A 12,157-nucleotide genomic window follows, 5' to 3' on the forward strand; every position below is an offset into this window, starting at 1 on the left:
AGAGAACTATTGGAGCAAGTAAAATTTTACATATTTTTTATTTGAAATTCCTAAATGATATGGGATAAGAAGCAAGATCTCCTCATTGGCAGTATTTCATACACACAAAAGAAGACATCTGAGATCCTGTTCCAGTTGAGCCCCATTTAATAAGTGATTTTGTCATTTGTTTCTTTTTACCATAGGGAGAAGAAAATTGAAGGACTGAATTTTATTAGGTGCTTAGCTGCTTTTCATTCTGAAATATTGAACACAAAGTTGCATGAAACAAATTTTGCGGTAGTTCAAGAGGTAATCTTATTTTTCAGCTGAGTTAAGGATTGTTTTTATAACAAAGAATAAATACGCCACGTTTATTTGACCTTTCAAAAATACCTCTGTACTAGGGCAGTCTGGGTGGCACAGTCAGTTGAGCGTCCAACTCCTGATTTTGGCTCAGGTCATTATCTCTCAGGGTTGTGAGATTGAGCCCTGCATGGGGCTCCACACTGAGGGTTAAGCTTGCTTAAGATTCTTTCTCTCTTTCCTTCTGTCCCTCCCCCCCGTCCTGTGCTTGCTTTCTCTCAAAAAAAAGAAAGAAAGAATACCTGTGTACTAAATGATATAAGTAGGCTTGTATGTAGGTAAAAGTAGCTCCTGTCTGGGGCTCCTGGCTGGCTCAGTCATGAGTTCAAGCCCCACGTTGAGGATAGATTTTATTAAGGGGAAAAAAAAAAAAGGTAGCTCATACCTTACTTTGCAACTTTTAAAATTTTTTATTATATGTTCATTTTTAGGACATAAGGTAATGCGTATTAAAACATGTTACTTTAATAGTAAATTTGGTTTCAAAGTTATTATTACTGATTTTCTTTCAGAATATCAGCAAAATGTACATTTTGGAAATTTTTTTTAGGTGAAAAATTTACGCTCTGGAGTTTCTCGTGCTGCTGTGGTCTGTTTAAGTGATCTTTTCACTTACCTGAAAAAGAGCATGGATCAAGAACTAGATACTACAGTAAAAGTTTTGTTGCACAAGGCTGGAGAATCAAATACATTTATAAGAGAAGATGTTGACAAAGCACTGAGAGCTATGGTCAGTAATGTAACCCCTGCACGTGCAATTGTTTCTCTTATCAATGGAGGACAAAGGTAATATTCAAAATAATTTTGATATGTTCTTAAACTAAAAATGCAATTGTTTGCAGTCTAGGATATAGGGAAAACAAAGCAAACCTCAATATTATTTCAGTCAAAAAACAAATAATTCTTATGTGATAAACATCATATGAACATTTAAGGAATAAATAATATTGTTATTCTAATAACTTTACATATATTCATAGATCTGGAACTAAATAAATGTCAGTGATTATGAGTTTTATTTTGTTTTTAACTTCTTGGGGATGGGTAACTAATGTAATTTGTCATTTTAGCTTCCAGCAATGATTGTTGAGTTAGGAGTAGTTTAATCATCTAACTTTAAAGGTATATCTTTGGCAAATAGTTCATACATCAGCTTTGTTTCAACCGATCATGTTCCCTTGTAGCCATTTACACATTGCAGTAAGAAGATGTACAGCCCAGCACTTATCAGATGTGGTGGAATTTATGGAACGAGAACGTATTTTATCTGGAACAAAGGATATGGCCGACCGCATATTACCAGCTGCTGCCAAGTTTGCTCAGGACAGTTCACAAGAAACCAGGTGAATAGCTGCTAGTAATATTTGCTGAATCTGTTCAGATAAGGGCTTAAAAGTAGGCAGCAAAGGTTAAAAAAGAATAAACATTTTTTCTAAATGGACAAGGGGGGTCCCCAGGGATTGGTGCTGGGGAGTGGACTTATTTAACCGGTTTATAAATGATCTTGAGGGAGTGCACAGTGAATTCTCCAAATTTACAGATGACACTACATACTTCTGGGTAGTGAGATGCCATGTCACAGGGATGAACTGCATGAAAACGGCACAAGACTGTATGATTGGGCAGAAAAGTGGCAGAAGAACTTCCTTGTGGGCAAATGTAAGGTAATGCATTTAGGGGAAATGATATATTTTCCAAGCAATCAGGTGAAATCAAGGAAATAGGTGCACATGAAAAATACAGGAAGCAAAATGGATAACATATTGTCTTCTGAAACATGAGATAGCTACATTTAGAAAATCCCATAAATTTCCTATTGCTGTACTTGAAGAACAGTTCTGTGATACATTACTGTATTGTTAACTATTTTTTAAGTAAACTCTGTGCCCAACGTGGTGCTCAAACTCACAGCCCCAAGAGCAAGAGTCACATGCTCCATCGACTGACCCAGCCAGGTGCCCCTCGCTGTATTGATGACAGAAATTTTGGATATAGTCAAGAACCTAGGTTCAACTCCTAGCCCCAGTCACTTTTGCCCTTAAACAAATTCCTTAATATCTGTTAGCCTAGGTTTCCTGTATGTAAAATTAGGGGGGTGGGACTAGGTGATTGATAATGTCCATTACAAAAACCTAAAAATTTATGGCAGTTACATAAGAAGATAGATTAAAAGTGGGAGGGAGGGTCCTGAATTCATAGAGACTAAAGTGAAGAAGGATTTAAAATTAACGTTTTAAGACATAGGTATCCATGACTTTAGGTAACTGGAGTTAATCTTATGGAAATCATTGTACCGGAAGCTAATATAGAAAGTCAATGTATTCATTTTCTGTTGCTGTGTAACAAATTACCACAAACATAGTGGTTTAAGGCAACACAGACTTTTTTAGCTTACTGTTCTTTAAGTTAGAAGTCTTTCATGACTCAACTGCTTTCTCTGCTTGGTGTCTCCCAGGGTTGAATCAAGGTAATGATGATGCTGAGCCCTTATCTAGAGGTTCTGTAGAAGAATCTGCTTCCAAATTCGTTTTGGTCGTTGGCCAAATTCAGTTCCTTGTAGTTATAGGACTTAGGTCTCTGTTTCTTTGCTGGTTGTCAACCAGGGTCCTCTCTCAGCTTCTTAAAGTCACCCAAATTCCTTCTTGTGCAGCCCTCTCCATCTTTAAGCCAGCAACAGTATGTTGAAGCCCTGTTGTGCGTAGAAGCTCTCTAATTTCCTCTTCTGCTACCAGCCATAGAAAGCTCTCTCCTTTGAAGGACCTGTATGATTAGATTAGGTCCACCCGGAAAATCTCCGTATCTTAGAGTCAACTCTACCATGTAACATAACATGACATAATCCTGGAAGTTATATCTCATATTTACAAATTGTAGGTATTAGAGCGGGACATCTATTAGGAGCCATTTTGGAAGTTATGTATGCCACAGTAAAGTTCAAAACAATTTATAATAAACTAGTTAGGAACAGAAAAAGATTCATAATGGTGGTTGTGTGTACGTCTTAATCTTTCCTAAATGACATGGTAATTCTTCTACTCTATTTGTCATTTCTTGATTTCTTATTTGAAGTTTTAAAATTATAAAATGGTTACAACTTTCCAGTTTTACTATTCCTCACATTTAGTGCCCCTATTGCTTGTTTACTTGTTTGTTTTAGCCATTCTCATATCATTAAGGCCTGTGATGGAACTACAGCCCTCAATGTTCTGGGCTAAAAGTTATAATCATCTTCAAAACTATAACTGATTAGGAACTACTTATCAAGGTGTAACCTTATTCTGATTCTGAGGAGAGAACAGTAATTTTAATTTTCTAATACTATCTCCCTTTCTATAATTTTGTTAACAATCGAAGGGGCCTGGTTGATACACATATTCCTGAGATCATTCTGTACCCTCCCGCCATCCCCCAAGACTTGCCTTCTCTGGTTCTTCCTAGTCCCATATATTCCAAGTTGTAGGAAAAAGCATAGCTGTAATTAATTTTAGGACCAAGCCTCTTTGAAGAGTAGTAATATGGTATAATTATAAGGTGCTATAAGACCCCTCTATCCAAAAATATCTCCAGTACACATTACATTGATATGGTTCTATCAGAATGATATCTTGGCTTGAGGTTTTATCCTAAAGAGAATTATTTTTTAAAAAAAGAATTATTTTAAAATTTATATACTACCATAAAAAGTTAGTTTGGAGAGTATTACACATTCATTATATATCATCCATGATTTATCAACTAACTTTGGGTATGTTTTAGGTAGCAAAGAATAGGTTTTTGAAGAATTGGAACCCAGGTAAGTTTAGGCAGGGGGAAAAAAAAAGCGAGGGTAAGAAATACAGGAAATACAGAACCTAGGGAAGGTTGACTTAGGTCAGAACACCTCTCACCAGCAACCTCTTGCCCAATGAGCAAGGGGCCCAGGATAAAGACAGACTTCTCCTAACTCACAGTTCTGCCAAATACCAGCCTTGATATGGACCCAAGGGTGCCTGAAAAATAGAATTCAAACATTTGGCTCTCCAAAAAGAGATTTGAAGATTGGAAGCTATAGTGTTTTTTAAAGGTGAGGGACAGGAGAATGCTATACTCCAGTTCAGTTAGTATAACTACATTTCAGGTCGTTTAAAATGGGGATGACAGTCTTGTTATTGACAGGCTTTTTCTATTGAAAAAAAAAAATTGCATCTAAGGGACAGAAACTGAGTTTGTTAAGGTATATAAAATTATTTGCATGTTTCTCAAATGTCCATAGGTACTATGGTCGAAAGATGCTTTTCCTTATGATGTGTCATCCAAACTTTGATAAAATGCTTGAAAAATATGTCCCATCCAAAGATTTGCCATATATTAAGGAATCTGTTAAAAGCTTACGGCAAAAGGTATGTGGAAAAACTAATTTGTAATCATCTTTAAAAGCAAAGTACCAGGAAACTAAAGGTAGAAGTAATTACTTCTTTGATTATTTCTCTGTTAACCATTCAGAATATAGCTGCAGTAGCATTTCAACAACTGCAGTTGAAAAACAACTGCAGTAGACATTCGGAGTGTCAGTAAGTGTTTATTGAACAGAAGCTTGGTATTTGGTAGAATACAGTGTGGTTTATTGGAGTTACAAGACTTGGATTTGATTCAAGACTTGGGTTGGAGAATTAGTCAATTATATAATGTTAGGTACATCACCTCATTTCTTTAACCTGAATTTTTCATTTTTATAGGATAAGGATAATGATGTTCATCATGCTTGGTCCCTGCTTTATTTACCTTGCATATGCCACTAGTAGAGTTCCTATCACACTGCAGAACATTGGTTGGGATGGGGAGCCCATGTCTTATTTAATCCTGGTAGATAATGGGGATTCAGACATATCTGAAATGAGTGACTGAGGGAATATCAAGTAAAATAAAATGTGAAAAGTATCTTATAAAAAGTAATCCACTTACATTTTTTTTTTGCAAAAATATGTTTAATTTAATAATGTAGAATTTTTCTATGGTAATTTAGGTTACTCCTCACTGATAATCTTGGATAAAGGATTCATTTCTGAAAGGACAATTTTTCAAAGATGTATGGCAATATACATTTTAGAGCATTTTTTTCTGCTTATTGATCTTAAAAATTTTAGCTTAATTCCTATAGAAATAATTAAAATCACCATGCAAAGAATTATCTTACTGAACTGAGGCAGGTTGTATTTGTGAGTCATTTCAAGTACAAGTATTTTTAAATAGTTCTTGTCTAAGTGTTTATTCTCACCTTGCTGTAGCATAGGAATTCATTATTTATGTAATGTGTTCATATTTTTTCTATAGATTTTAAGGTTTAAGAAGAGTAGTTATAAAATATAGCATATTAATTTTTAAAATTTTAAAGTTTTACCCAGCTAATATCATTTCGTATTAGTTGGTCACATATTTGGTTAAGTTACTACTAATTAGAAGGTATTTTATGTATTGATGCCCTTTAAAGCATAACCATAGCTGATTATTAAGATGTGTTCACTTATAAAAAGGTCAATAATGACTTCTATGAAAATTGCATTGTATAAATTATTTCACTTAACTGGTTTTAAGACTTTTTTATTACACTGCCTTTCTTTATATTACTTAAAGGGCTTAGGAGAGATACCACTAGATACTCCTTCAGCAAAAGGAAGACGATCTCATACTGGCACTGTTGGAAATACAAGGTCATCATCTGTTTCTAGAGATGCTTTCAATTCAGCTGAAAGGTAGGATCATTTGATATTCCACATCGTTAGAGCAATTGCTCCCGAGTGACAGTAGTCTCATTTGGATGTTTTTATGAACTATCCCAGGAGTATTTGTCAAAACTTAATGGAGTTTTAAAAGTTGGTAGGGACTTAGAAAGTGTGAGGTAATTATATTTAATAAGGCAATTATATATTCACAGCAACTGGCTTTTACATGCACTAAACATTATTAAAGCTTTAGTGAAAAAAAAAACTTTAGAAAATCCAAACATTTGAAGAAGAATTAACCAATCAGCCATAGTACCACCAACCAGAAAAGACTACTCTTAAAATTTTTATAAATATAATTATATATATAATTGTGTAACTGTTTACACTATTTAATGTGTAATAGCCTGATTATATAATTTTTAAAAATATATTTTTGGGGGGTGTCTGGGTGGCTTAGTTAAGCATCTGCCTTCTGTGCAGGTCATGATCCCAGGGTCCTGGGATTAAGCCCCATGTCCGTCTGTCTGCTCAGCAGGGAGCCTGCTTCTCCCTTTCCCTCTGCCTGCTGTTCCCCCTGCTTGTGCTTTCTCTCTCTCTCTCTCTCTCTCTGCCAAATAAATAAAAATCTGAAAGAAAGACAGAAAGAAAGAAAGGTCCAATTTCATTCTTTTGCATGTTGCTGCCTAGTTTTTCCAACACCAGTTATTGAAGACACCATCTTTTTGCATGGGATATTCTTTTCTGCTTTGTCGAAGGTTAGTTGACCAGATAGTTGTGGGTTTATTTCTGGGTTTTCTGTTCCGTTGGTCAATGCGTTGGTTTTTGTGCAAATACCATACTGTTTTGATCACTACAGCTTTATAATATAACTTGAAATCCAGAATCATGATGCCACCAGCTTTGCTTTTCTTTTTCAAGGTTGCTTTGGCTATTCAGGGTCTTCTGTGGTTCCATACAAATTGTAGGGTGGGTTGTTTGTTCTAGCTCTGTGAAAAATGCTGTTGGTATTTTGATAGGATTTGCATTAAACGTATAAATTGCTTAAGGTAGTATAGACATTTTAACAATCTTAGTTCTTCTAATCCATGAGCATGGAATGTTTTTCTATTTCTTTGTGTCATCTTTGATTTCTTTTTTAGGTGTTTTATAGTTTTTAGAGTACAGATCTTTTACCTCTTTGGTTAGGTTTAGTCCTAGGTATCTTCTGGTTTTTGGTTCAACTGTAAATGCGATTGTTTTCTTAATTTCTCTTTCTGCTGTTCATTATTGGTATATAGAAATGCAACAGATTTCTGTATGTTAATTTTATATCCTGCAACTTTACTGAGTTCATCTATCAGTTGGCAACTTCTTGTGGATTTTTTTTTGGTTTTCTATATAAAGTATCATGTCATCTGCAAATAGTGAAAGTTTGACTTCTTCCTTGCCGATTCGGATGCGTTTTATTTCTTTTTGTTGTCTGTTTACTGAGGCTAGGACTTCCAGTACTATGCTAAATAACAGTGGTGAGAGCAGACAGCCCTGTTTTGTTCCTGACCATAGAGGAAAAAGCTCTGTTTTTCCCCATTGAGAATGATTTTAGCCGCGGGTTTTTCATATATGGCCTTTATTATGTTGAGGTATGTTTCCCTCTAAACCTACTTTCTTGGACCACCTGGGTGGCACAGTTGTTAAGCGTCTGCCTTCGGCTCAGGGCGTGATCCCAGCATTCTGGGATCGGGCCCCACATCAGGCTTCTCCACTAGGAGCCTGCTTCTTCCTCTCCCACTCCCCCTGCTTGTGTTCCCTCTCTTGCTGGCTGTCTCTCTCTGTCAAATAAATAAATAAAAATCTTAAAAATAAATAAACCTACTTTCTTGAGGGTTTTTATCATGAATCGATGCTGTACTTTGTCAGATGTCTTTTCTGCATCTGTTGAAAGGGTCTTATGGTTTTTATCTTTCTTTTATTAATGTGGTGTATCACATTGATTGATTTGTGAATATTGAACCATCCTTGCAGCCCAGGAATAAATCCCACTTGATCCTGGTGAATGATTCTTTAATGTACTGTTGGTTTCAAGTTGCTAGTATTTTGTTGAGGATTTTTGCATCCATGTTCATGAGAAATAATGACCTGTAGTTCTCTTTTTTAGTGGAGACTTTGTCTGCTTTTGGAATCAGGATAATGCTGGTCTCATAGAATGAATTTGGAAGTTTTCCCTCCTTTTCTATTTTTTGGAATAGTTTGAGACGAATAGGTGTTCACTCTTCTTTAAATGTTTGGTAGAGTTCTCTTGTGAAGCCATGTAGCCCTGAACTTTTGTATCATGGAAGATTTTTGATTACTGATTCTATTTCCTTGCTGGTTATGAGTCTGTTCAAATTTACTATTTCTTCCTGTTTCAGTTTTGGTAGTTTAGATGTTTCTTTTTTTTTTTTTTTTTAAAGATTTTATTTATTTATTCAACAGAGATAGAGACAGCCAGCGAGAGAGGGAACACAAGCAGGGGGAGTGGGAGAGGAAGAAGCAGGCTCATAGTGGAGGAGCCTGATGTGGGGCTCGATCCCGTAACACCGGGATCACGCCCTGAGCCGAAGGCAGACGCGTAACCGCTGTGCCACCCAGGCGCCCCAGTTTAGATGTTTCTAAGAATGCATCTATTTCTTCCAGATTGCCTGACTTGGTGGCACATAATATTCTCTTAATTGTTTGTATTTCTGGGGTGCCTGGGTGGCTCAGTTGGTTGAGCAACTGCCTTCAGCTCAGGGTCCTGGGATTGAGCCCCGCATCAGGCTCTGCTCAGTGGGAAGTCTGCTTCTCTCTCCCTCTCTCTCTCAAATAAATAAAATATTTATAAAAAATAACAGTTTGTATTTCTTTGGTGTTGGTTGTGATCTCTCCTCTTTCATTCATGATTTTATTTATTTGGGTCCTTTTTTTTTAATCAGTCTGGTTAAGGGTTTACCAATTTTGTTAACTTTTTCTGAGAACCACTGCTGCTTTCATTGTTGTGTTCTATTGTTTTTTTAGTTTCTATACCATTTAATTCTTTTCTAATCTTTATTATTTGCCTTCTGCTGGCTTTAGGTTTTGTTGTTCTTTTTATAGCTCCTTTAGGTGTAAAGTTAGGTTGTTTGAGAATTTTCTTGCTTCTTGAGGTAGGCCTGTATTGCTATATACTTCCCTCTTATGACTGCTTTTGCTGCATCCCAAAGGTTTTGGACCATTGTATTTTCATTTTCATTTGTTTCCATGTATTTTTCTTATTTCTTCTTTGATTTCCTGGTGACCCATTCATGTTCAGTAGCATGTTGTTTAACCTCCATGTATTTGTGGTCATTCCAAATTTTTTCTTGTGGCTGACTTCAAGTTTCATAGCATTGTGGTAGGAAAATACACACAGTATGATCTCAGTCTACTTATACTTATTTGGGCCTGATTTATGACCTAGTATGTGATCTATTCTGGGGAATGTCCCATGTGCACTTGAATGTATATTCTGCTTTAGGATGAAATGTTCTGAATGTATGTGTTAAGTCCCTCTGGTCCAGTGTGTCATTCAAAGCCATTGTTTCCTTGTTAATTTTCTGTTTAGATGATCTGTTCATTGTTGTAAGTGGGGTGTTAAAGTCTCTTACTATTATTATATTATTATCAATGAGTTCCTTTATATTTGTTATTAATTGTTTTATATGTTTGGATGCTCCCTAGTTGGGGCCATAAATATTTACAATTGTTAGATCTTCTCTTTGGATAGCCCCCTTTATTATGATGTAGTGTCCTTCATGTCTTGTTACAGTCTTCAGTTTAAAATCTAGTTTGTCTGACATAGTATTGATACTCTGGCTTTCTTTTGATGTCCATTTGCATAATAAATGTTTCTCTGTCTCCTCACTTTCTATCTACAGGTGTCTTTATGTCTAAAATGAGTCTCTTGTTTTGCCTTCTTTTGAATTGATTGATTGAGGTGTGTGTATGTGTGTGCTTGTCTGTTTTTTGTGTATACCCTAAGGTATATTCACTGTTATTATACTATCAAATCCATTTTGTTTTAAATAACAAAAAAGCCATCTTTGAATACAAGTTTCAGTAATTAGATGGCTTCTTGAGGTGTTCTTTTTTACTCTTTTCATTTATTCACCTTTTATGTATCATATACTTCTCAGTTTAAATATAAATTGAGTCCTCTTTTTCTCATATAGAATTAATCATTTCACAAATTAGCCTCAGATCGATTTATTTAAGCAAATTAAAAATAATGCATCTAGCTAAGATCTGCATTCTAGATCATCATCCTGTGTCTACTTTTAGGATGATTCTGAGTCGTTCATTTATCAGTGCTCTTAAAACAACTTCAGCACCATTTTTAATACTGGTAGTCAGAGAAATGGCGACTGGCAATTCTTACCATTGTCTTTAAGACCTGTCAATTTGGGGTTGTCTGGGTGGCTCAGTTGGTTGAGCATCTGCCTTTGGCTCAGGTCATGATCTCAGGGTCTTGGGATCGAGCCCCACAGCAGGGAGCCTGCTTCCCTCTCTCTCTCGCTCTGCCTCTCCCCTCTGCTCGTGCTCTCTCTCTCAAATAAATAAATGAAAATCTTAAAAAAAAAAAAAAAAAAACCAGTCAGTTTGTATGACGCTTTAGTTTCAAAGGGATCATTCATCTGCTACATTGACTCGCCCCTTTATAGCAATAAAAAACAAGATGCTAGTAATAGTAAGTCATTGAAATAGTAAGCCCTTCTGGTGTCAAGATTCTAGTTTTCTCATGCAAATTCACGTGGATATTTTGAGTTAACATAGGAGGACTGAAACTACTATTTTTGGAAAGTCCTACTTACAAGGTGAGCCCTTGGTTGGCATCTGGGAACTAGGATTTAAGGAGGATTGCCACTGTTCCTTAACTGATAAGAGTAGTTTACTATACTACAGTTATTTGGGCAAATGATGTGGTTTATGCTAAACAGCTGCTTTCCTTCTGGGAGCCTAGAATTTCAGTATATCCTAGACAGAGGACCAATCATGACCAACTCCCAGTAAAAACCCTGAGCATTGAGGGGTGCCTAGGTGGCTCAGTTGGTTAGGCATCTGACTCTTGTTTTTGTCTCAGGTCATGATCTTATGATTGTGGATCGAGCCCTGTGTCAGTCTGCACTCAGTGCAGAATCTGCTTCAGATTCTCTCTCACTCTCCCTATTGCATGCACTCTCTCTCTCTCAAATGAATAAATAAAATCTTTAAAAAAAAGCCTGAGCATTGAGTCTCTAATAAGGTTCATTGGTAGACAGCATTTCACATGTGTTGTCATGGGTTGTTACTGGAGTAATTAAATTTGTCCTGTGTGACTTCACTGGGAAAGGACCCTTGGAAGCTTATATCTAGTTTCAACCAGACTTTGACCCCTGCACTTTTTTCCTTTGCTGATTTTGCTTTGTAACCTTTTGCAATAAATCTTAGCTGTGAGTAAAACTACATGCTGAATCCTGTGAGTCCTCCTTGCAAATCACCAAACTCGGGAGATTTTAGGGACCCCCCAACACAGGTATTCTGGCTGTGGGTTAGATCACTTTGTGAATTTTTGAAAAATAAATGTGTAATAAGAACTATTTATTATGTTTATGTTTCTTATAGGAAATTAATAATGAAATTAAATTTACCTTTCTTTAACTTTAGAGAAGTAACTGAAATTCGTGACATCACCAGAAAATCAATTCCCCGCAATTCCTTAGAAAGTGCTGAATACATTAAAGTCATAACCAGTTTGTTAAATGCAAAAGATTTCCGTGATCGCATTAATGGGATTAAGCAGCTTTTATCAGATACTGAAAACAATCAAGAGCTTGTTGTTGGAAACATTGTGAAGGTAATGAACTTTCAAAATTAATTTTCATTTTCAATATGTAGCTAACACCTCATTAGTATAAGAAATTGCCCTAAATCTTAGTACCTTACATATATTGTTTTAAAATGTTAAAGTTAGTGAGAAGAATGGATTGCTTAGGTTTTGCTGTGTTAAAAGCATTCTGGAACAAATCAAGTAGTTGGGAAAAAATTTAAAAATAGCTTCTTATTTTTCTGAATTCTCCCACTAAGTGGTAACTTCTTGAATGCTCTGTATTCTCAGAGCT

General features: G+C 35.9%; 1 protein-coding gene across 9 annotated transcripts in view; it reads left to right on the forward strand.

The window, feature by feature from the left end:
* TOGARAM1 (TOG array regulator of axonemal microtubules 1) overlaps positions 1-12,157 on the forward strand; it is a 71,913-nt gene that overhangs the window by 53,605 nt on the left and 6,151 nt on the right. For 8 of the 9 annotated variants that reach the window (XM_019809471.2, XM_011236694.3, XM_019809474.2 and 5 more), the window contains 6 exons: positions 186-291; positions 896-1,131; positions 1,530-1,688; positions 4,598-4,724; positions 5,956-6,074; positions 11,703-11,892. In XM_019809471.2, the coding sequence (XP_019665030.2) occupies positions 186-291; positions 896-1,131; positions 1,530-1,688; positions 4,598-4,724; positions 5,956-6,074; positions 11,703-11,892 (937 nt within the window). Of the gene's footprint in view, positions 1-185; positions 292-895; positions 1,132-1,529; positions 1,689-1,885; positions 2,013-4,597; positions 4,725-5,955; positions 6,075-11,702; positions 11,893-12,157 lie in introns of those variants that run through there. The other variant, XM_019809475.2, reaches the window with a different exon arrangement.

This window comes from Ailuropoda melanoleuca, chromosome 20, assembly GCF_002007445.2.
Source record: "Ailuropoda melanoleuca isolate Jingjing chromosome 20, ASM200744v2, whole genome shotgun sequence".
Taxonomy (NCBI): Eukaryota; Metazoa; Chordata; class Mammalia; order Carnivora; family Ursidae; genus Ailuropoda; species Ailuropoda melanoleuca.